Source organism: Crocuta crocuta, unplaced genomic scaffold (genome assembly GCF_008692635.1).
Source record: "Crocuta crocuta isolate KB4526 unplaced genomic scaffold, BGI_CrCroc_1.0 scaffold233, whole genome shotgun sequence".
Classification (NCBI taxonomy): Eukaryota; Metazoa; Chordata; class Mammalia; order Carnivora; family Hyaenidae; genus Crocuta; species Crocuta crocuta.
Window position 1 is genome coordinate 3,135,904 of NW_027529526.1, and position 24,301 is coordinate 3,160,204.

At 39.4% G+C, this 24,301-nt stretch overlaps 1 protein-coding gene across 2 annotated transcripts in view; it reads left to right on the plus strand.

The window, feature by feature from the left end:
* PIK3C2A (phosphatidylinositol-4-phosphate 3-kinase catalytic subunit type 2 alpha) overlaps positions 1 to 24,301 on the plus strand; it is a 111,570-nt gene that overhangs the window by 20,991 nt on the left and 66,278 nt on the right. For both annotated transcript variants that reach the window (XM_077761132.1, XM_077761133.1), the window contains exon 2: positions 3,710 to 4,844. In XM_077761132.1, coding sequence (XP_077617258.1) covers positions 3,774 to 4,844 — 1,071 coding nt within the window. In that variant the 5' untranslated portion in view covers positions 3,710 to 3,773. The remainder of the gene's footprint in view (positions 1 to 3,709; positions 4,845 to 24,301) is intronic.

Here is a 24,301-nt window from a genome sequence, read left to right on the forward strand (position 1 = left end):
AGCATAAAGTCTATAAAAATGAAGATAAAAACTTCATTTGAGCTAAAAAGATAGTTTTTTAAAAAAAATGTTTAGTTTTGAGAGAGTGCAAGCAAGGGAGGGGCAGAAAGAGGGGAAGGAGGATCCAAAGTGGGCTCTCCACTGACAGGCTAAGTGACAGTACTAAGCCCGAAGTGGGTAAACTTATAAACCACGAGATCTTGACCTGAGCCTAAGTTGGAAGCTCAACTGACTGAGCCATCCAGGCTTCCCTAAAAAGATGGTTTCTAATAGGAGTTACTTAAGAAAAGCTTCAGACAGGTGGCTGTATTTGAATTGGGCCCTAAAGGACAAGTATAATTTTTCCAAGGCAGAATGAGTATAAGAAAGGACTTTCTAGGTCACTCATCTAATAAGTTTGTCAGTGAAAGGAGAAAATTAAAATTGAAGCTATTGAAGTCTAAAGAGGAATGTTAAGACTTTTTTTCTACCTTAGTATGGAGAAAACTTAAGCATTTTTATGGCAAAGGAGCAGAAGCAAATTAAGAATGCAAAGAAGGCAATCACTGATGAATAGGAGAATTCAGTGAGAATAAGTATATAAGTGGAAGGCAGCAGATTAAGGTAGGAAGAGGGAACTTGTTCATTCTCTGAGAACATGTGAAATAAGGTGGTAGTGGTGGCTATGGAAGTTAAAACAAATTTGTGGTTAAATTGGTAAGTGCCTACAGTCTTGCTTTCTCAAAGTAAGGAGAAAAGGTTGATCAGTTATGTATTGCTATGTAACCATTCCAAAATGATTTTGTGGGTTAGCAGTTTAGCTTGAACTCAGGCTGGGTGGTTTCTTCTGCTAGTCTTACCTTCAGTCACTATTGTAGCTGTGGTCATTTGGACTGTGGATGGATGGTCTAAGGTGGTGGCTTTACTCCTGTTGGTGGTTGGTGATGACTGTCGGCTGGGCCTTTTTCTCCTTGTGCTCTCTCATCCTCTGTGAGCATTCACAGTTCACATTCAGGCTTCTATGAACTTAGAACTCCAACAGTGTCACTTCTTTCACATTGTATTGGTCAAAAGCAAGTCACAGATCCAGCTCAGATCAAGTGGAGAAATAGGCCCCACTTCTTTATTGGAGGAGAAGCAAAATAATTTTATGAAGAGTATATACTGGAATCGGAGGAATTTGTACCTCTTCCTCTTCATCCAACATTTTTGAAAAATTTTCAGTCTTGCAGCCAAGTTGAAAGGATTTCATAGTGAATACCCATATGCCTACCAACTAGATTGTACTATTAATATTTTCCTGTACTTTATCACATCTATCAGATATTCAATTTATATTATTTTTGTTCGTATTTCAGAGTAAATTGTAAATATCAGTATTTTCCTTTAAGTACTTTGTGTGTATTTAGTAAAAGTCAGTATTTGTTTACAGTTTTTTCTTGAAATGTTTGCAGACAATGAGGTATACAAATTTTAAGTGTACATTGTGCCTACTTTTGCATTCTACCACAGAAGGGAAAAACTTGGACAATGCTTCAGGAGTTCAATTATGGTTGTATAGAAGAATTGCAAATAATGACTTGCTTGAATATCTTTATGTCCTCATCACTAATAATTTCTCATTTAGTATTACCTCAACACTTAGGATTTTCATTTGTGTTACATTAAAAAATTTTTTTTAATGCTTGTTTATTTTTGAGAGAGAGCGGGACAGAGTACGAGTGGAGGAGGGGCAGAAAGTGAGGGAGACACAGAATCTGAAGCAGGCACAGGACTCAAACCCACGAACCGCAAGATCGTGACCTGAGTTGAAGTCAGACTCTTAACCCACTGAGCCATCCAGGTGCCCCTCATTTGTGTTACATTAATTTGAATTCACTTGGGATGTTACCCTACCTCTGTCCTTAGACTTTTATTTCACATATACTAGGGACAAGCACTGTGCTAGAAAAAGGATGTAAGTAGGAGCTCTCTTCAATTCTAGGTATTCAAACTAGACAAATCTCAAATCAGATTAGACTAATAATAGATATCATTTATTTAATGCCTATGTTTGGCCAATGGTAAGCACTTTTTGTTGCATTCCTTCGTTTAATCCTTGTAATTTAAGAGATAGATACTTTTTCATTTTAAAAGTTAGGAAACTAAGGCATGTGGAAAAGTTTTCACTTGCCCAAGCACTTAACAACTTCTAAATCAAGCTGATGTGGCTCTAGAACCCAGAATTAACTTCTGAATCACAATGATTAGAAGAAAGAAATGTGCCTTATTTTACATAGTAGCTAACTAACCGTTTAATTGGTCATCTTGCTTAATAGGGTAATTTTGATCTTAATTGTGTTTATCTTATGTAGAAGAGTATAAATTTTAATAAGCTGATCAGTGAGAAAGTTTAATAAAATATTTCTTCTAGTTTATGAATAAATATTTTAGCAATTTGAAAAGGAGAAATTTTAGTGTTATAACTATTTTTTAAATTAAACTCTGTCTATGCCCAGTGTAGGGCTTGAACTCACAAAACCAAGATCAAGAGTCACATCCTCTACCAACTGAGCCAGCCAGGCACTCTAGTATTATAACTAATGATTTAACTGCAGATAATCAGATAGATGTGTGGTCAAAACTATGTGACAAATTCAGCTCTAAATTTAACCTTTGAGTGGAGTATTGCAGCTTCTTAGAGTTTTAACGCTTTCATTATTCTAATCTGTTATACGTCAGTTGTTCTAGATTATAAATCCTTACTCAGTTTTTCATATGATGCTTTTTAAAAAATGTTTATTTTGAGAGGGTGAGAGTGCATGCTCATGTGAGCAAGGTCAGTGCAGAAAGAGGGAGAGAGAATCCCAAGCAGGCCCCATGCTGTTAACGTGTAGCCTGATGCGGGGATTGATCTCACTAAGCCTGAGATCATGACCTGAACCAAAATCAAGAGTTGGTTCTTTAACCAACTAAGCTACCGAGGTGCCCTTCATATGAGGTTTTGTTAGTAGTTCCTTGATTTTATTGACTAGGTATTGATTACTTGTATTGCTAATTGACTTATGAGCAATTTAACAAATAGCCGAAGAATGAAACCATTTTGACTTGATATTTGCATAACAGTAAACCATCATCTAACTCATGAAAGTATGTGACTAGCAAGATATTTTGTGCCAAGAATCCTGCCAAAAGTGCCATTAGTTAACAGCAGCTATTGTAACATCTGAAGGGGAAGGTTCTTGAGTTCATTCACCGTGCTAGCTTCCCTGTTAGGTCAGGGAATGAGGTAAAGTCATGTATGTCTAAGCATACCCATTACTTCAGCAGTGTATAAGATATTTTTTAAAGAGTAAAGAACATCCTTTTTTAAAAAAAATTTATTTATTTTGAGAGAGAGCAGGTGTGAGTGTGGGAGGGGCAGAGAGAGAGGGAGACCAAGAATCCCAAGCAGGTTCCACACTCCCAGCACAGAGCGTGATGTGAGGCTCTACCTCACAACTGTGAGATCATAACCTGAGCTGAAATCAAGAGTCGAATGCTTAACTGATTGAGCCACCTAGACACCCCTGAGATATTTTAAAAATGTTCCTTCGCCCACATTTCCCACAACTGTTCATTTTATTTTTATTTTATTTTGTAGTTTATTTGTAAGTGGCTTTAAATCCTAAGTCATATGAGGTAGGTTATAAACAAAATAAATTTGTGTTTAAAAAGTCTAATTGAGTGTTATGTTTATTTTTGTGTATAGGTCTTACTATTTTGGAAGCTACAAGAAAAAATAGATTAGGGGAGGTTTGGTCTTTTAAGTGGACATGGCTCAGATATCCAACAATAATGGATTTAAGCAATGTTCATCACATCTGGAACCAACAAGAACAAAAGAAGTGAACAAAGAAGAAGCATTACAGATGGAAGCAGAGGCTTTGGCAAAACTGCAAAAGGATAGACAAGTGACTGACAATCAGAGAGCCTTTGAGTTGTCAAGCAACACCAGACAAAAAGCACAAGTTTATAACAAACAGGATTATGATCTCATGGTGTTTCCTGAATCTGATACCCAAAAAAGAGCATTAGATATTGATGTAGAAAAGCTCACGCAGGCTGAACTTGAGAAACTATTGCTTGATGACAGTTTCGAGACTAGGAAAACACCGGTCTTGCCAGTTACTCCTGTTCTGAGCCCTTCGTTTTCAGCACAGGTCTATCTTAGACCTACTATTCAGAGAGGACAGTGGCCACCTAGGTTATCTGGGCCTTCCACTTATACTTTACCTTCTATTTATCAGTCAGCTTACAGCAGTAAACAGACTGTGTTCCAAAATGGCTTTAATCCAAGAATGCCTACTTTTCCGTCCACAGAACCTATATATTTAAGTTTTCCAGGACAGTCTCCATATTTCTCATATCCTTTCACACCTGCCACACCCTTTCATCCACAAGGAAGCTTACCTATCTATCGTCCAGTAGTCAGTCCTGACATGGCAAAGCTGTTTGACAAAATAGCTAGTACATCAGAATTTTTAAAAAATGGAAAAGCGAGGACTGATTTGGAGATCACACATTCAAAACCTACAGTCAACAATCTACAGGTATCTCCAAAGTCTGAAGATATAAGTAAATTCGACTGGTTAGACTTGGATCCTCTAAGTAAGCCTAAGGTGGACAATGTGGAGGTGATAGACCACGAGGAGGAGAAAAATATTCCCAGTTTACTAGCAGAGGATCCTTGGGATGCTGTTCTTCTTGAAGAGAGATCACCAGCAAGTTGTCACCTTGAAAGAAAGGTGAATGGAAAACCTCTTTCTGGGGCAACGGTAACAAGAAGCCAGTCTTTAAATATTCGAACAACTCAGTTTACAAAAGTCCAGGGCCAAATATCTCAGGTATAGTCTTTTCTTACTACCTTTTCAAATTCAGTAATATTACACAGAATTCATGTTTGTGTACATAATTTGTTAGGTAAAAGATATCTTTTTCATTTTGAATTTTTCTTTATTCCTAAATGTGCTGTGGAATTTTAGATTGTGTGGTAAAGGATCAAATGTGTTTAGGTCAGTTGAACTTGCTATTAATACATTTTTTTCTAGAATTATAAATTTAAAAAACCTCTAATCAAGGATCTGGCTGTCACTGATAGGCATTTAAGATAATTTTTATGTCTTCATGCCTTCTCATTATATATGGTCCTACTTCCTCTTCATTATCTTTTATTTTTCATGGTAAACAAGTAATTTTGGTTTTTTAACCCCATTATGGAAAATTTTCCATATATTTTGTTTTTAACCATGAATGAATGGAAGGAAGGGAAGGAAATCCCATGAAAGTCATTAAAGGACTCTCTCTAAACAACTATATTGATAAAAGTCCAGAATGTGGTATACTTGCTGAGTTCATATTGTCTTACTATCTCTAAAACTTAGTTAAGGGTAGCTGGGACAGGATGTCTTCCCTCAGAAGAGCACCAGCAGGATTTAGATTTCTCCTTTCCAAATACAGTATATCATTGCAGGTTTCTATTTTTCCCTTATAATATCTGTGGGTCTTGGGAATGTTTAAGTCTCATTCTCCCCTTAATGTGTATTACATCATTCAGTTAATTAGATAAGCACTTAGCTACTCTTTGAGCACTTCCCAGTGCTCAACTAGCCTTTAGGGGAAGCAAATTTTGGATGATTTTGAATGGGTATATGTTGAATTGTGACTTAAAAAGCCATTTTGGAGAAGGAACCGGGTAATAAGAAGGCTTGGAAACAGATTTTTTTTTGGTTGGCACTATCAAAACAGAGAAAAACTTAATGCAATGTTTTATAAGTGGATTTTGACTATAGTTCACTAAGGATAGGTTAAGTTCTTTTAAGCTTTTCAGTATTTACAAATTTAGTCACATACTTTCAGTTAAAAAATCACAAGTTAATTATACATTTTAAATTGGAATCCTAAATATAATGTCAAAGTATTTTTTCTTAATATCTCTGTCATACTTTTGTGGGGGTTTTTTGTTTTTACAAAATAACAATCATCAGGCACCTGGATGGCTCAGTTGATTGAGTGCCCAACATTAACTCACATCATCATCTCCTGGTTCATGAGTTCGAGCCTCACATTGGGCTCTCTGTGGTCAGAGCAGAGTCTCCTTAGGATCCTTTGTCCCCCTTTCTCTGTCCATCCCCTGCTTGTGCTCTCTGAAAAATAAACATTAAAAAAACTAATCATTTCCTAAAGTATTTTAAAGGAGAAGGGGAAACTAAGCCATGAGTTATACACACACACACACACACACACAAAGCAGGGGCAGGGGAAATATACCTAAAAGAAGAATTATTGATAATTCTATACTTAGCTTTCTGAGGCACTACCCAACTTTTCCATAGTGGCTGCACCATTTTACATCCTACCAGCAATGTATGAGAGTTCTAGTTTCTCCATATTCTTGTCAACACTTGTTATTTTCTGTTTTTTGGATTATAGCCATCCTAATGGATATGAAGCAGTATCATTGTGGTTTTGGTTTACATTTCCTGACGACTAATAATGATGAATATCTTTTCATGTGCTTAATTGGCTGTTTATCTTTTTTGGAGAAAATGTCTAGTGAAGTCACTTGCTCATTCTAAAAACTGGATTGTTCATAGCAACTTTACTCATAATAGCCCCAAAGTAGAAACAACCCAAATGTCCCATCAACTGATGAATGAAGAAACCAAAGTGGTATGTTCATATAGTGGAATATTTCCCACAAAAAGTAAAATCCCATTGGAAGTTTAGGTGCTTCTACTAGTAGTGCAGTAGCTGCTACTGCTCCGAAAGGCAAGCTGGCCATCCTTTGACTGCATTGTCAGTGGCTTTGGAAAAATATCCTGCAGGTTTCAATTAATGCTTTTTTTATTTGTGCCAGATCTGACATAGGAAATGGAACATGTACCTTAATTGTGCCTATTTCTCTGTTTACTACTTCCTGAAGTGGATATAATCCTGCCTTAGCCTGAGTGTTTGATAGGTATGATGTTCCACTTCTAGTACATCCCACTGGGCTAGGAGAAGAAGGCTCCAAAGGTTTATATGGAGGGGGAGTTGCTAAGGGTCTGGGCTCGCATGTGGGCTTATTGCAACTTATTCTTCTGCTGATTGATTTGTTTGTCTGACTTAGTTGGTTTCTTTGATTGGTCTATTTTATTTATTTATATTTAAATTTAACTAATGTATTTATTTTTATTGTAGTTGGCACATTGCGTTCTGCGTTTTTAAAAAGTCTATTTATTTTTGAGAGAGAGTTAGAGTATGAGTGGGGGAGAGATAGAGAGATTGAGAGAGCGGGGATCCCAAGCAGGCTTCATACTGTCAGTATGGAGCTCTCTGAGGCTTGAATCTATGAACTGTGAGATCATGATCTGAGCCCAAATCAACAGTCAGATGCTTAACTGACTGAGCCATCCAGGTGCCCCTTGGATGGTCTATTTAAACAGTCATCGTCTAAAATATCTAGGGGCGTCTGGGTGTCTCAGTTGGCTAAGTGTCCAACTCTTGATTTCGGTTCAGGTCATGATCTCAGGGTTCATGAGATCAAGCCCTGAGTTGGGTTCCGTGCTATCAGCAAGAAGCCTGCTTGGGATTCTCTGTCTCCCCTCCACGCTCTGCCCCTCCCCCTGCTTGCTCTCTCAAAATAGTCAAAATAAAACCTATAAAGGTGGGGGGCCTGGAATCTTACCAGGCACATCCTACAAATCTCTCTTAGATTAGGATCCTGACTCAGTGTCATAAAGGTTTGGATGTAGGGCCCTTCAGTCCATTTTCCATGATGCCTGCAAAAAAGATCTAATTGGTAAATCATATTGAAGTTTAAGGACCCATTAATGGGCCATTTTTCATCATCCTTCAGAGAATATTGAGGCCAGGCATTATTACAGAAGACGATGAGGTGCTGCTTCTTTAGATTCTTTTGTCTAGGGGGCGCCTGGGTGGCTCAGTTAGTTAGGCATATGAGTGGCTCAGGTCATGCTCTCAAGGCTTATGAGTTCAAGCCCTGTGTCTCGCTCTGTGCGGTCAGCTTAGAGCCTGGAGGCTGCTTTAGAATCTTTGTCTTCCTCTGCCCCTCCCCCGCATTTCGTTCTCTTTCTCTCTCAAATATAAAGAAACATTAAAAAAATTCTTTTAATCCTTTTGTCTAAATTGACTCCAGTGTGCTAGGAGACAGCACACTGCTAGGATACCCCTTTGGAAATGAGGAAGTTGATTGTATATTTAATTCCTATAAAACGAAGAGAGTACGTTAACTAGGAGTCCATTACCAAAATCCCCCTTGGCTTCCAAATGGCATCTCATCAGGAATATTGCCAAAGGTTCCTAGGGTTCAGAGTGGTGGGAGGTGCCCTTTGTTCTCAGCCACTCTTGACACCTTTGTGCCACTTGAAAGGTTGTTGGACTTTTCTTCCCTGCTGCATCCTAGGCTACAGTAGGTGACAGTGAATGGACAGAAATGCTGCAGAGGTTGGGGCTGCCTCTCCATTTTGAGAGAGTTGATATATTTGGCAACCAGTAATACCCTTGTTAGCATCTAGATCTAGTATGAATGGATGGAGTAGAGGTCTTAGCCTTTGTTAATAAGGGGCAGCTATTTTATATCATGTTTGTGGCCTATATCTAAGAAGTACTTCCAGTCTGAGGGCAGGACTGAAAATGCCACACAGTCCATGGGGAAGGACAAATGAAAGACATGATAAAGCAAAAAATATGGAACTCCTGCCTAATCTGGGGAACTTTCTCATGAACTTTAGCCATAATCCAGTCCCAAGGGAGTGGTCGTCCATTGGGTGAGTGCCTGACTGATCCCTTTCCTGAAGTACTCGGTCAGACATATCTTGGATTTTATGCTCATCAAGGTGTTACATCAGGTTATTTAGGAGGAAACCTTACATAGGAGTCTTGAGATTTGTGGCTGTCCTAACGACATGTATGGCTGTCCCATGCCTGAGAAGAATACAAGTATTAAAAGAACAGGTAAAACAGGGAGAGCCTGATTTCTGAGCCCAAAATGTCATTATGGCCAAAGTACTGGTGCCCAACTGGGTGGCAGGTGTTTGTCCTACCCCATAGTGTAGCAGCCACAAGCAAGAGGTTCTCTCCTGAGCACTCTGGCAAGACATGTTCCAAAGGGTCATACTATTCAGGACATCTCTGAAAAAGAAAACAGATAAGAAACAAAAACTGGGAGTAAAGACGACTTCACATTGTACCAGTGCTCTTGGATTCAGTCTGTTGTCCCTGTATGGGCCATCAAAAATGTTAGGATATCCTTGCACACAAAGAATTCTTGAGATGTTTTATGGTGCAACTTAGTTTACTAACTAGCATGGGGACAGGACCCGTAGACTGAAAAAGGTGTACTTTTTTTGGGGGGGGGTGGAGAGTGCAAGTGGGGGAGGGACAGAGAGGGGGGTACAGAGGATCTAAAGCAGATTCTACACTAACAGGTTGACAGCAGTGAGCCTGATGTGGGGCTCAAACTCACGAACCGTTGGCTCGTGACCTGAGCTGAAGTTGGATGCTCAACCGACTGAGCCACCCAGGTGCCCCAAGAGCTGTACTTTTTGTTGTATAAAGTTGGTGGTAATATGCTGTGTGCTCAAGGGTGAGGGGACATGCAAAGAGTTTTGGATCATAGAGGTCTTCAAATTTCTACTAGTGAAACTACTTTTCCAACATTCCTCTGGTGATTATCATTCAATTCAATTATTAACTATTGTTGGTGAGATTTACAGTCAGTCATGAGACCCTTGAATGTAGCAACCAGAATGTATTTGACCCTTACCAGCTTTCTGGACTAAAGGTGAACATTTTTCTGCTTGTCCCTCATTAGTTAGACTAAATGATTTCTGAGGTCCCTTTCAGGAATAGTATTTAAAGTTCAGAAAGTTCCTATGTAAGAGAAAGTGGACTTTTTTTCTTTCTTTTAAAGTTTTGTATTTTGGACATAGTTCCTCAAACCAATTCAGCAAGTAGTATAACTGAAAATCATAGTATTCTTGTAAAAAAAAAAAAAAAAAGACGAAATGTGCTAAAATTTTCAATATATTAAGTATGTTACCTTTGTGTTACATTAAGTAGTACTTTGTGCTGAATTTTAACAGATGAGTGGTAGCAGGTGCTGAAAATTGAAATACATTTTATAGAAAGGTTAAAATTAAGCAAATCCTGTGTATATTTTTCAATGTGAATTGAGAAATTCAATTTAGTGTCTCAATTTTAACGTCCATTGTTTCAGGTGTGCCTGGGTGGCTCAGTCGGTTAAGCGGCCAACTCTTTATTTTGGCTTAGGTCATGATCTTACGGTTCATGGATTCGAGCCCCATTTGGGCTGTGCACTAACAGTGCAGAGCCTGCTTGGATTCTCTCTCTCTTCCTCCCCTGCTTGTTCTCTCTTTCTATCCCAAAATAAGTAAATAAACTTAAAAAAAAAAAGTCCATTGTCCCAGAAAGTAGAACTAAGGACCAATGAGGAAGAAAATTCAGGGAGGCTGGTATTACAGTTAAATATCTACAGTAGAACTTATAAATAGCCATTTAATAATGATGGTTCCTCTCAGGTTCTCAATTCAGTACACTATTATTTGAAGTCTTCAATAAGAGGTTTGGTGTGCACTTGTCACAAATGCTGTAAAAGAATTTTTCTATTCAAAGGAAAGTTTTAAGCCTCTTATTAACTGTAAGATTTCATCATTTTGTTTGTGTTCATGAAGATAAAGTTTGGTTTGATTTAAGCGAAATGGAGCAGTAATAATAGACTGACTTTGGAAGTCTGTGGCACAAACAGGCATGGAGCTTTTAATCTTTAACACACCATTTTATTTAAAAACTTTTCCCTAAGATTCATATCTTTTGTTGGGAAGTAAGATTGCAGTGCCTGTTCTTTATAATTACATGCTCAAGTATTCATTTCCTGTAAGAATTTTATGCTTTGTGGTAAAAACTCAGAAGGGTGTTTTTCTTCTTACTCAGCAAGCTTACTTCCTATTTCCTTCTAGTGTCTTTTGTTAATAATAATCTAAATACTTTAGTTCAAATTCTTTTGTGACCAGTACCAGGAAAAGGCAGCATGGTATTTAAAACTGTTTTACAACAACTTAGGTTTAAATCACAAATCAGACTAATAGCTATAAATTTAGCTACTTTGAACAGATTGCAAAGATTTTAATAATGAATCAGATTATTTTTGTGGAACTTGTTTTGCAAAGTTCTGTGGATATTGGCTCTTTCTGAAAGTTAATTGTATTAACATTATAAATATACATATCCCCATTGGCAGAATGTCTGTCATTAATTTTAGAGAGGAGGGAAACTTGATGGGGCATCTGGGTGGCTCAGTAGGTTAAGCGTCCAGCTTCGGCTCAGGTCGTGATCTCATGGTTCATGAGTTCAAACCCCACATCTGGCTCTGTGCTGACAGCCTGGAGTCTGCTTTGGATTCCGTCTCCTTCTCTCTCTAACCTTCCCCCAGTTGTGCACTCTCGCTCACTCTCTCACTCTCAAATATAAATAAACATTAAAATTTTTTTTAAAAAGAGGGAAACGAACAAAATGTGATTTTCATTGTCTAGCTGAATGTAGTGCAGTATATGAATAGCTTACTGAAGACTCTGAAAATTTTTTTAAAAATTCAAATAAGAAAGTGAATAACTTCATTCTGAATAGTAACTGACTTATACATACATATATTTAATACCAAAGTACATTTATTGAAAATTTGTTCAGTCTAATTTCTGGGACAATATGGCGTGAACCTTGTTTTTGTGTAGGTGTAAAGGTTTCCTGTATTCTTATAACTGCTTTACAAAATATGCACTGACCACTGACTGAGTTTTTTAATTATTTCAAACCTCCATCACTTTCCTTAATCCACCCATTTCATTTCCTCTGGTAGATGACCTCCCTATCTTTTTTTTTTTTAATCCTGAGGTCAAGATCATTTTTAATTTTTTTTAATTTAAATTTAAGTTTATTTGTTAATTTTGTGATGGGAGGGAGAGAACCAGTGGGGTAGGGGCAGAGGGAGAGAGTGATAGATCTGAAGTGGGCTCTGTGTTGACAGCAGAGAGCCTGATGTAGGGCTTGAACTCGTGAACTGTGAGATCATGACCTGAGCCACCCAGGTGCCCCTTTAAATGTTGTTTTTATTTACTTATTTTGAGAGAGAGAGAGAGAGAGAGAGCTCTCATGGGCATGCACACGCATATGTGAATGGGGGAGGGGCAGAGAGGGAGGGAGAGGATCCTAAGCTAGCTCCTAATGCAGGGCTGGAACCCATGAACCATGAGACCTGAGTTGAAACCAAGAGTCTGGCGCTTAACTGGCTGAGCCACCCAGGTGCCCCAAGACAGTTTTCTGTATGGACTTGCCAAACTCAGATTTGCCTCTTCTTTCTGGTTTGGATGGAAAAGATATTCCTTCCCTTTTCCAAAACTTAACTCTTTCCCTTTTCTTGTTCGTGTCTCCCCAGAGTATTTTCTACCATTACTCTTTAAAAAAGAATTTGTACTTACTGCCTTTCCAGTCTCTCACCATCCTCTCTTGTTTTCATCATATTGCAGAAACTTGTTTCTGGTAAAATGAATACTAATTGACCATACTCACTATCCAGCCATCAAACATTAATCTGGGTTTCTCGGTAAGGGTGTTTCTGGATAAGATTAACGTTTGAATCAGTAGACTGAGTAAAGGCCCATGCTCTCCCTCATGTGGGTGGACCTCATCCAACCATTTGAAGGCCTGAAGAGAGCGAGAAAGTAAAGTGGCTGATCCTACTGCTAATAAGGGGAAATTCCTCCAGCCTGACTGCCTTTGAGCTAGATAGAACGTGTTTTTTCCTGTCTTTGGACTCCCCACTGAAACATCGGCTCTTCCTAGGTCTTGATTCTGCTGGATTAAGATGGGAACAATACCACTGTCTCTGGGGTCTCTAGCTTGGCAACCACAGAGCTTGAGACTTATCAGCCTCTGTATCACAGGAGCCAATATCTTGTAATAAATATATATGTTACATATGGGATGTTGCACTCTCATTGATCTTGATGGATCAAGCCATTAGCAGAGAGAAATTTCCCTGTAGAAAATTGCAAAAATTGGATGATCCTCATCAAATATGTGTCTTTAGGTCTGGAATAGAATATTTCTAGGGGCGCCTTGGAGGCTCAGTTGGTTAAGCCTCCAAGTCTTGATTTCGGCTCAGCTCATGATCTCGTGGTTCATGAGTTTGAGCCCTATGTCATCAGTGCAGAGCCTGCTTGGGATTCTCTCTCTCTCCTCTCTTTGCCCCTCCCCTGCTCCCACAGGCATGCTTGTGCTCTCTCTCTTTCAAAATAAATTAACTTAAAAAAAATATTTCTAGATGGTGACTGAACAATTACATGGATTTACGAACGTAAAATATTTACTAGAGAACTCACTATCTTCTGGACAGATCTCTTCTTTTGTTATTCTGTATATTAGATAATGGCATTAACAGTCTTTTCTTATTCTTCTTTTCATTCATTGAAAACTATTTGAGGGGGGCGCCTGGGTGGCTTAGTCGGTTAAGCGTCCGACTTTCGCTTAGGTCATGATCTCGCAGTTCGTGGGTTCGAGCCCCGCGTCGGGCTCTGTGCTGACTGCCAGCTCAGAGCCTGGAGCCTGTTTCAGCCTGTGACTCCCTCTCTCTCTGACCCTCCCCTGCTCACGCTGTCTCTCTCTCTCTCTCTCCTAAGAATAAATAAAAAACATTTAAAAATAAAAAAAATTAAAAAAAACAACTATTTGAGGATACAATGTATGTTTTACAAATTAATCATTCACAGACCTAATCCTTAAAGAACTTGGTCTAGAAGGAAGAGACAAGGTATGTGTATGCATGTAACTGTAGTACAAAATAGAAAGCCTTGAATGCTACATAAAAGGTTTGTGCAAGGGGCACCTGGGTGGCTCAGTCAGATGGGCGGCCGACTTCAGCTCAGGTCATGATTTTGCTGTCTGTGGGTTTGAGCCCCATGTCAGGCTCTGTGCTGACAGCTCAGAGCCTGGAGCCTGCTTCAGATTTTTTGATTCCCTCTCTCTCTGCCCCTCCCCTGCTCAAGCTCTGTCTCTCTCTGTCTCAAAAATAAACATTAAAAAAAAATTTTTTTTTTAAAGTTTGTGCAGGGGCACCTGGGTGGCTCAGTCGGTTAAGCGTCCGACTTCAGCTCAGATCATGATCTCACGGTTCGTGCGTTCGAGCCCTGCATCAGACTCTGTGCTAACAGCTAGCTCAGCTCCTGGAGCCTGTTTCGGATTCTGTGTCTCCCTCTCTCTCTGACCCTCCCCTGTTCACACTGTCTCTATTTCTCTCTCAAAAATAAAACGTTTAAAAAAATGTTTTTTTAAAAATTAAAAAAAAGTTTGTGCAAAATCAGTGGAGAAAAGAGATGATTTGGTGCCTAGGTTGTTTGGAATTTGAGGGAGGTATTTGGGAGAAAGAGTTGAGGGAATTGATAAAACATTAAAAATTTTTTTTTGTTTTCAAAAAATGGAGTAAAACCATCTAATGTTAGTGTATGAGATGACACACTGACACATTGGCAGCTCAGCTGTTTTTTACTTCGTAAAAGCAAAGTAAAAACATTTTGAGTTAACTTTTCAAATGTTATTATCTTGATGTAGGACTTAAGACTTAGTTATAGTCTATTTCTATACTGTAGTTGAAACTTGTAATAACCCTTTTGAAAGGGCCTAATTCATGAAAGGCACTAAAAATACAATTTTTTGATTAAAAAATGTATAGATGCCACTAAGGAGATTCAAAATTTGTTAATAAGTAAAACATAAACAAGAAAGAAAGAGGATTATTGGGTCAAGCAAAAATACAGGTTTTCTATAGCATTGCTCCTGCAGAGGTCATGGTGTTGTTTTTCTTGTGTTTCCCTCCCTCCTCTTCTCCCTCTCTCTTTTTCAAATTTTTATTTAAATTCTAATTAGGGGTGCCTGGGTGGCTCAGTCAGTTAAACATCTGACTTGGGCTCAGGTCATGATTCACAGTTCTGTTTGAGCTCTGCTTCAGGCTCTGTGCTGATAGCTGGGAGCCTGGACCCCACTTCAGATACTGTGTCTCCCTCTCTATCAGCCCCTTCCCCTGCTAGTGCTCTGTCTCTCTCAAAAATAAACAAACATTAAAAAAAAATTAAATTCTAGTTAGTCAACATACAGTGCAGAATTGGTTTCAGGAGTAGAATTCAGTGATTCATCACTTACATACAGTACCCAGTGCCCATCATAACAAGTGCACTCCTTAATACCCATCACCCCTCTAGCCTGTCCTCCACCCACCTCCCTGCATTCACCCTGTTTGTTCTCTGTCGTTAAGAGTCTCATCATTTGTTTTTCTCTCTTTCTTTTCTCCTCCCTCCCATATGTTCATCTGTTAATTTCCACACAAGGGAAATTATGTGTTATTTGCCTTTCTCTGATTTATTTTGCTTAGCATACGTAACACACTCTAGCTCCTTCACATCTTTGCAAATGGCAAGATTTCTTTCTTTTTGATGGCTGAGTAATATTTCGTTGTGTGTGATTGTGTGTGTGCGTGTACACGCACACACACGTTATGCCTGAATCGCGACTCCCCAGAAAACTCCAAGGAGCCGGCACCAATGCAAGTACAAAAGGGTCTTTATTACAAGCTCGAGCAGGGGCTCACCTGTCTACCGGCACAGTGGCAGCAAAGTGAAGCCCCAAACAGTGGCGAACAGGGTTTTTATGGGGGAAGGGCGGGGGTGTTACCGTGCACACGTTGTACGTTTTGCATTCTTACATGAGCACCAATCATAATTGTACAATACCCATAGTAACAGCATAGTAACAATTTTGACCATTCAGTATCTGCGAGGCATCCATTACATTTGGCTGGACCCAATCATGACCTTTGAGAGTCTTTTAAAATGACCTCTTATGGGGCGCCTGGGTGGCTTAGTCGGTTAGGCGTCCGACTTTTGCTTAGGTCATGATCTCGCGGTTCGTGGGTTCGAGCCCCGCGTCGGGCTCTGTGCTGACTGCCAGCTCAGAGCCTGGAGCCTGTTTCGGAGTCTGCGTTTCCCTCTCTCTCTCTGACCCTCCCCTGCTCACGCTGTCTCTCTCTCTCTCTCTCTCTCTCTCTCTCTCTCTCCTAGAAATAAATGAAAATATTTTAAAAAAATAAAAAAAAATAAAATGACCTCTTATGAGGTGGGCCCAGAGAATCTATGTGGGGCTTCTGCAAGCGGTGATTGATTGGCAAGTTTGTACAAAGTAACTACTTGCAGTTCCCAGCCCTGACTCGTCTCCAAGACTGCAGGAGTGTTACACATTTCTTTTTTTTTTTTTTTTTTTTTTAACACATTTCTTTTGATGGGCAGTCCGAGGGTGGCTTCAGCTGAGTCCTGGAACTGGGACTACATGCAGCCTGATCGTTGTTTTTAATGGAGGACTTAATTTCAGGCTCCTCACACAACACCCATATCTTTATCCATTCATCAGTCAGTGGACCTTTGGGCTCTCTCCATAACTTGGCTGTACCCCTTTGAATCTGTATTTTTGTGTCCTTTGGATAAATACCTAGTGCAATTGCTGGATTGGAGGGTTGTTATATTTTTAACTTTAAAAAATTTATTTATTTATTTTTGAAAGAGAGAGAATGAGAGCATGCTAGTGCTAGTGAGTGAGGAGCAGAAGGAGAGGGGGAAAGAGAGAATCCCATGAGATGCAGAGAGAGGAAGAGAGCATTTAGAGCCCAAAGTGGGGCTTGAGCTCATAAACTGAGATCATAACCTGAACTGAAGTCAGATGCATAACCAGCTAGCCACCCAGGCACCCGTATTTTTAACTTTTTGAGGAGCCTCCATACTTTTCTCCAGAGTAGCTGCACCAGTTTGCATTGTCACCAGCAGTGTAAGAGGGTTTCCCTTTTCCCACATCATTACCAACATCTATTCTTGTGTTGTTTATTTTAGTCATTCTGACAGGTATGAGGTGGTATTTAATTGTGGTTTTGATTTGTATTTCCCTCATGATGAGCTATGTTGAGCATCTTTTCATGTGTCTGTCAGCCATTTGTATGTCTTTGGAAAAGTGTGTATTCATATCTTCTGCCCATTTCTTAACTGGACTATTTGTTTTTTGGGTGTTGAGTTTGCCAAGTTCTTTATAGATTTTTGTTACTAACCCTTTAGCTAATATGTCATTTGCAAATATCTTCTCCCATCCCATAGGCTGCTTTTTAGTGTTGTTGATTGCTTCCTTTGCTGTGCAGAAGCCTTTTATCTTGATGAAGTCCCAAAATTTTTTTACATTTGTTTCTCTTGCTTCTGTTGATATGTCTAGTAAGAAGTTGCTATGTCTGAGGTCAGAGAGGTTGCTGCCTGTTTTCTCCTCTAGGATTTTGATGGTTTCCTGTCTCACATTTAGGTCTTTCATTCATTTTGAATTTATTTTTGTATATGGTATAAGCAAGTGTTCCAGTTTCATTCTTATGCGTCTTGCTGTCCAGTTTTCCCAACCCCATTTGTTAAAGACACTTTTTTTTCCCATTGGATATTCTTTCTTGTTTTGTCAAAGAACAGTTGACCATATAGTTCTGGGTCCATTTCTGGATTTTCTGTTCTGTTTCGTTGATCTATGTGTCTGTGCCAGTACCAGACTGTTTTGATGACTACAGCTTTATAATGTAGCTTGAAATCCAGAATTGTGATGTCTCCAGTTTTGTTTTTCTTTTTCAGGATTGCTTTGGCTATTCTGCGTTTTGTGGTTCCATTCAAATTTTAGGATCGCTCTAGCTTTGTGAAAAATCCTGGTGATATTTTAATGGGGATTGCATTAAATGTGTAGATTGCTTTGGGTAGAATAGACATTTTGACAATGTTCTTCCAGTCCATGAGCATAGAATGCCTTTCCATTTCTTTCTGTCCTCATCAGTTTCTTTGACAAGTTTTTGGTAGTTTTTAGAGTACAGATCTTTGGTTAAGTTTGTTCCTTATATCTAATTGTTTTTGGTGCAACTGCAAATAGGATCAATTCCTTGATTTCTTTTTTTGCTGTTTCATTATTGCTGTATAGAATCGCAACAATTTCTTTATGGTAATTTTATATCCTGCAACTTCGCTGAATTCATGATTTCTAGCAATTTTTTCGTGGAGTGTTTCAGGTTTTCTATATAGAGTATCAAGTCATCTGCAAATAATGAAAATTTGACTTCTTCCTTGCTGATTTGGATGCCTTTTATTTCTTTTGTTGTCTGATTACCGAGACTAAGACTTCCAGCACTATGTTAAATAGTAATGGTGAGAGTGGACATCCTTGTCTTGTTCCTAACCAGAGGAGAAAGGCTCTGTTTTTCCCCATTGAGAAAGGTAATAGCTCTGGGTCTTTTGTACATGGCCTTTATGATGTTGAGGTATTTTCCACCTATCCCTACTTTGTTGAGGTTTTTTTTTCAAGAATGAGTGCTGTATTTTGTCGTATGCTTTTTCTGCATCTGTTGAGAGATCATATGGTTCTTATCCTTTCTTTTATTAATGTACTGTATTACATTGATTGATTTGCTGATATTGAACCAGCCTGCAGCCCAGGGATAAATCCTGAGATAAATTAACCACTTGATAGTGGTGAAAAGTTCTTCTAATTTACTGTTGAATTCAGTTTGCTAGTGTCTTGTTGAGAATTTTTGCATCCATGTTTATTAGGACTCTAGGCCTATAATTCTCCTTTTTAGTGGGGTCTTTGTCTGGTTTTGGATTCGGAGTAATACTGGCCTCATAGAATGAGTTTGGAAATTTTCCTTTGGTTTTATTTTTTGAAACAGTTTGAGAAGAATAGATATTAACTCTATTTAAATGTCTGGTAGAATTCCCCTGGGAAACCATCTGGCCCTGGACTTTTGTTTTTTGGGAGATTTTTGGTTACTGTTTCAATTTCTTTGCTTTTTTAAAATAATTTTAATTTAACTTTTATTGATTTTTTTGAGAGACAGAGAGTGAGTGGGAGAGGGGCAGAGAGAGAGGGAGACAGAATCTGAACTAGGCTCCAGACTTTGAGTTGTCTGCACAGAGTCCAACATGGGACTCGAACTCATGAACTGTGAGATCATGACCTGAGCTGAAGTCAGACACTTAACCTACTGAGCCACCCAGTGCCCCCAGTTTCATTGCTTGTTATGGGTGTGTTCAAATTTTCTATTTATTCCTGTTTCAGTATTGGTAGTCTGTATGTTTCTAGGAATTTATGCATTTCTTCCTGGTTGCACAGTTTATGTGTAATTTTGCATAATCTCATAATTGTATTTCTATGATGTTTGTTGCGACCTCTCCCCTTTCATTCCAGATTTTATTTTTTGGGACCTTTCTCTTTTTGATAAGTCTGCTAGGAGTTGATTGATTTTATTAATTCTTTGAAAGAACCAGCTCTTAGTTTGATTGATCTGTTCTGTGGGTTTTATTTGTTTCTATATCATTTATTTCCGCTCTAGTCTTTATTATTTTTCATTTTCTGCTGGCTTTAGGCTTCGTTGTTCCTTTTGTAGCTCCTTTAGGTGTAAGGTTAGGTAATGTGTTTGAGACCTTTCTTGCTTCTTGAGGTAGACCTGTGTTGCAATATAGTTCTCTGTTTGGATTGTCTTTGTTGCATCCCAGAGGTTTTGGATTTTTCTTGTTTGTTTGTTTGTTTGTTTATCTGTTTATCTATTTATTTATAAAGCAGGGTAGGGGTAGAGAAAGGGAGAGAGAGAATCCCAAGCAGGCTCCACATGGTCAGCATAGAGGGTGATGTGGGGCTCAAACCCAAAACCATGTGATCATGACCTAAGCTAAAATCAAGAGTCAGATGCTCAACTGACTGAGCCATCCAGGCACCCTTGTGTTTTCATTTTCATTTTCTTCCATGTACTTTTTAATTTCCTCTTTAATCTCCTGATTAATCCATTCATTCTTTAGTGGAATGTTTTTAACCTCCAAGTATTTGTGGTCTTTCCAAATTTTTTCTTGTGGTTGATTTCAAGTTTCATGGTCTTGTGGCCTGAAAATATGCATGATACGATCTCAGTCTTTTTTTACTTGTTGAAGGCTGATTTGTGACCCAGTATGTGATCTATTTTGGAGAATATTATATGTGCACTTGAAAAGAATGGTTATTCTGGTGCCTTAGGATGGAATGTTCTGAATACCTCCTAAGTCCATCTGGTCCAGTGTGTCCTTCAAAGCCTTTGTTTCCTTGTTGATTTTCTGCTTAGATGAAATGTCCTTTGCTGTAAGTGGGGTGTCGTCACCTATTATTATTTCAATGAGTTTCTTTATGCTTGTTATTAATTGATTTATATATATGGGTGCTTCAAGTTAAGGCCGTAAATATTGTTAGATCTTCTTGATGGATAGACCCCTTAATTACAGTTTAATTCATCATCATCTCTTGTTATAGTCTTTGGTTTAAAATCTATTTTGTCTAGGGGCACCTGGGTGGCTCAGTTGGGTGATCATCCAGCTTCAACTCAGTGCCTGATCTCGTGGTTCATGGGTTTGAGCCCCGCCTCTGGCTCTGTGCTGACAGCTCAGAGCCTGGAGCCTGCTTCAGATTCTGTCTCCCTGTCTCTCTCTGTTCTTCTCCTGCTCACACTCTATCTCTCCCTCTCTCAAAAATAAAAACTAAAAAAAATTTTTTAAATCTAGTTTGTCTGATATAAATATGATTCCTCTGGCTTTCTTTTGGCATTCATTAGCATAATAGACATTTCTCCATCCTCTCATTTTCAGTCTGCCAATGACTTTCGGTCTACAGTGAGTCTCTTGTAAGCAGCATAGACATGGGTCTTGTCTTTTTATTCATTCTGATACCCTGTGTCCATTTACATTCAGGGTGATTATTTTATTGAAAGTTTAGTGCCGCTGTGTTACCTGTAATGTTGGTGTTTTTGGTGATGTTCTCTATTCCTTGCTATGTTGCTTTGTCTTCCTCACCCCGACTCAAAGAATCCCCCTTAATATTGCTTGCAGGGCTGGTTTAGTGGTCAAAACTCCTGTAGTTTTTGTATGGGAAACTCTTTATTTCTCTTTCTATTCTTTGTTTTTTTATGTTTGTTCATTTTTTAAGGGAACAAGAGAGACGGAGCACAAGTGGGGGAGGGGCAGCGAGAGAATCTGAAGCAGGCTACAGGCTCTGAGCTTTCAGCACAGAGCCCGATGCGGGGCTTGAACTCATAAATCGTGAGATCATGCCCTGAGCCAAAGTTGGACGCTTAACTGATGGAGCCACCCAAGTACCCCTCTTTTTCTTTCTTTCTTTCTTTTTGTCTTTTCCCCCCCTTTTTCTATTCTTAATAGCAGCCTTGCTGCATAGAGTATTCTTGGCTGTATATTTTTCCCATTCTGCACATTGAACATGGATATCCTGCCACTCCCGTCTGGCCTGCTAAGTTTCTGTGAACAGATAGATCTGCTTGTGAACTTGATCTGCCTTCCCTTGCCACTTTCCGGATTCTTTCCTTGTCTTTGTATTTTATGAATTCAACTATGATAAAGTTGGCTGGCTTTTGTTGAATTTAATGGGAATTCTCTGTGCTTTTTTGATGTCTGTCTTTCTCCAGATTAGGGAAGTTTTCAGCTATAATTTGCTCACATAAACTTTTGCCCCTTTTTCTCTCTCTGTAATCTTCTGGGACTCCAATGAAAGGAATGTTATTTCATTTTAATAAATTGCCAAGTTTCCTAAGTGTACCTTCACAAACCGTTACTTTTGTTTTGCTCTTTTCAGTTTCATAATTTCTCCTAATTTTCTCTTCTATATCATTACTTTACTCCTGCCTTGTCCATCCTCACTGCCATGGCATCTCTTTGGGTTTGCATCTTGGTTATAGCATTTTTAATTTTGGCCTGACTAGATTTTAGCTCTTTTATCTCTGCAGTCAGAGATTCTCTAGTGTCTTTTATGCTTTTTTCAAGCCCAATCCTTATAATTGCTGTTTTAATTTCTAACTGAGACATGATATATCTGTATTGATTAAATCCCTGGCTGTCATTTCTTCCTCTTCTTTCTTTTGGGTGTCATTTCTTCCTGTTCTTTCTTTTGGGGTGAATTCCTTTGTCTTTGGAGGAAGAAAAAAATAATAAAATGAAAATTTAAAAATTAAAAAAAGTTAAAGGAAGCTATATCCTAGGTGTATTTGGTCTGCTTGTTAAGAGGAGCTTGATAGAAAAAGGGAAAAAGAGAAAAAAATGTAATTAAAGTAGAAAACATAAAAGTTTGCCGTTTTTCTTTATATCTAAGAAAAACAGAAAGAATAGATGCAAAAGAAAAAACAAAAAAAAACCAAACAAACAAGAAAAACCCAAATGAAGTTATATCCAGTTTCCCTAGAGCTGAAACTTTGTAGCACTCTGTGATCAGTAGCTTTAGGTGTGGAGGTGTGATTTGTGCTAGTCTTCTATAGGTGGTGGGGCTTGGTGCAACAGCTCCATTCTCCACTTGGTGGCACTGTTTAGCTCACTGGCATGTATCAGTATTGGTGTGCTAATGGTGAAAATTAGCTCTCTAGTCTCCAGAGTGGGAATTTCATGCCATCACAGACAGTCACCCCTCTTGTGTCCCTGGCTTCTGTCAGCTCTGCACGTTCCCCCTGTTTGTGTCCAGGCTGTCCACCTGCCAGGCAGTGCTACCCTCCAGAGTTTTATGTCAGGCATGTTTGTGTCATAACCCCACACTTCAGAGACCCCCATGGCTCTGTCCTGTGCTGATGCTTTGGGGGAGGATTTTGCCTTGCTGTGGCTGGTACAATCTTGTCCCAGAAAATGTTCATGCAATCACACAGCAGCTCAGAGTTTATGGTATATCTTGCAACGCACAGCTGGAGCCAGGTTTTGCTGCTAGCTGTCCTGTTCCAATACAGGTGAATGGGGCAGCTCTTTGGTGGCTGCAGGGTCTGTGTCCCACAGAGAGGCTGTATTGCCTCTACCAAATACACTCCAGGCAGGAGAACTGCTTCTCCCTGTGCCATCCTGGGCATCCGCAGACTACTTCCGGCCCCTGGCTTCCTCACCTGATCACCACCAGATGCTGACCTCCCAACTTCAGACTCTGCTCTGCTGTTTTTAAAAGCTGGCGGTATTGAAACCCTCTCCTTTTCCCTGTCAATGAATTTGGGGAATGGTTTTCTTATGCAGTCTCCTGTGCATTTTTCATGCTTTCTCTCTTTCTCTCTAGCTACTTTCGGGGGGGGTGCATTTATTTTTAAAAATTTTTTAATGTTTATTTTATTTTTGAAGGAGAGAGAGAGAAAGAGAGAGAAAGAGAAAGCAGGGGAAGGGCAGAGAGGGGGAGACACAGAATCTGAAGCAGGCTCCAGGCTCTGAGCTGTCAGCACAGAGCCTAACCGAGCGGGGCTCGAACCCTTGAACTGGGACATCATGACCTGAGCCAGAGTTGGACATTTAACTGACTGAGCCAACCAGGTGCCCCTGGGGGAGTGCAGTTCTTGTGTGAACTTGGCATGCTGCTCAGTCTCCCCTTCAGCCTCCACCTCCTATCTGCAAAAAGGGCTTCCTCCCTTCTGTGGCACCGGGGCTCTTCTCTCCCACAGTTCACCTCTCTGCACCACATCCTTCAGGTTCTCTCCCTCAAATTTTTCACATTGTTCTGTTAATCCTCAGATCAATTCCCTAGGTGTTCAAAATGGTTTGATGTTGATCTAGCTGTGTTTGAGTGACAAGACATGCTCAGAGTCCCCTTACTATTGCCATTTTAACTCTCTCCCCTTTGTTTACGATTGTTTATTTATTTTGAAGGAGAAAGAGAGCATTGACAGGGGAGGGTCAGAGAGAGATGGAGACATAGAATCTGAAGACAGGCTCCAGGATCTGAACTAGCCTGTCAGCACAGAGCCCGATGTGGGGCTGACCATGAGATCATGACCTGAGCCGAAGTCGGACACTTAATGGGCTGAGCCACCCAGGCGCCCCTAGAGAGACTTTTCTGAGAGGTAGAATGGCAGAGTGATTAAACATATGATTCTGAAGCTAGGCTGCCTGGTTTGAAATACTCTGATTATATTAGCTGTCTGACTTATGTTAATTAATTTCTCTGTATCTCGTGTTTTATCTGTAAAATGGGGGTAGTAATATTAGTCACCTACTACAGATTTGTGAGAGATGAGCAATACGTATACCCCTGTCAGGCTCTGTGCTGACAGTGTAGAGCTTGCTTGGAATTCTCTCCCTCCCTCTGTCCCTCCCTCTTTCTCTCTTTCTCTCTCAAAATAAATGATAAATAAACTTTAAAAAACATATATATATATATATATACTTATAAATTTCTTATAGCAGAAATTGAGCTG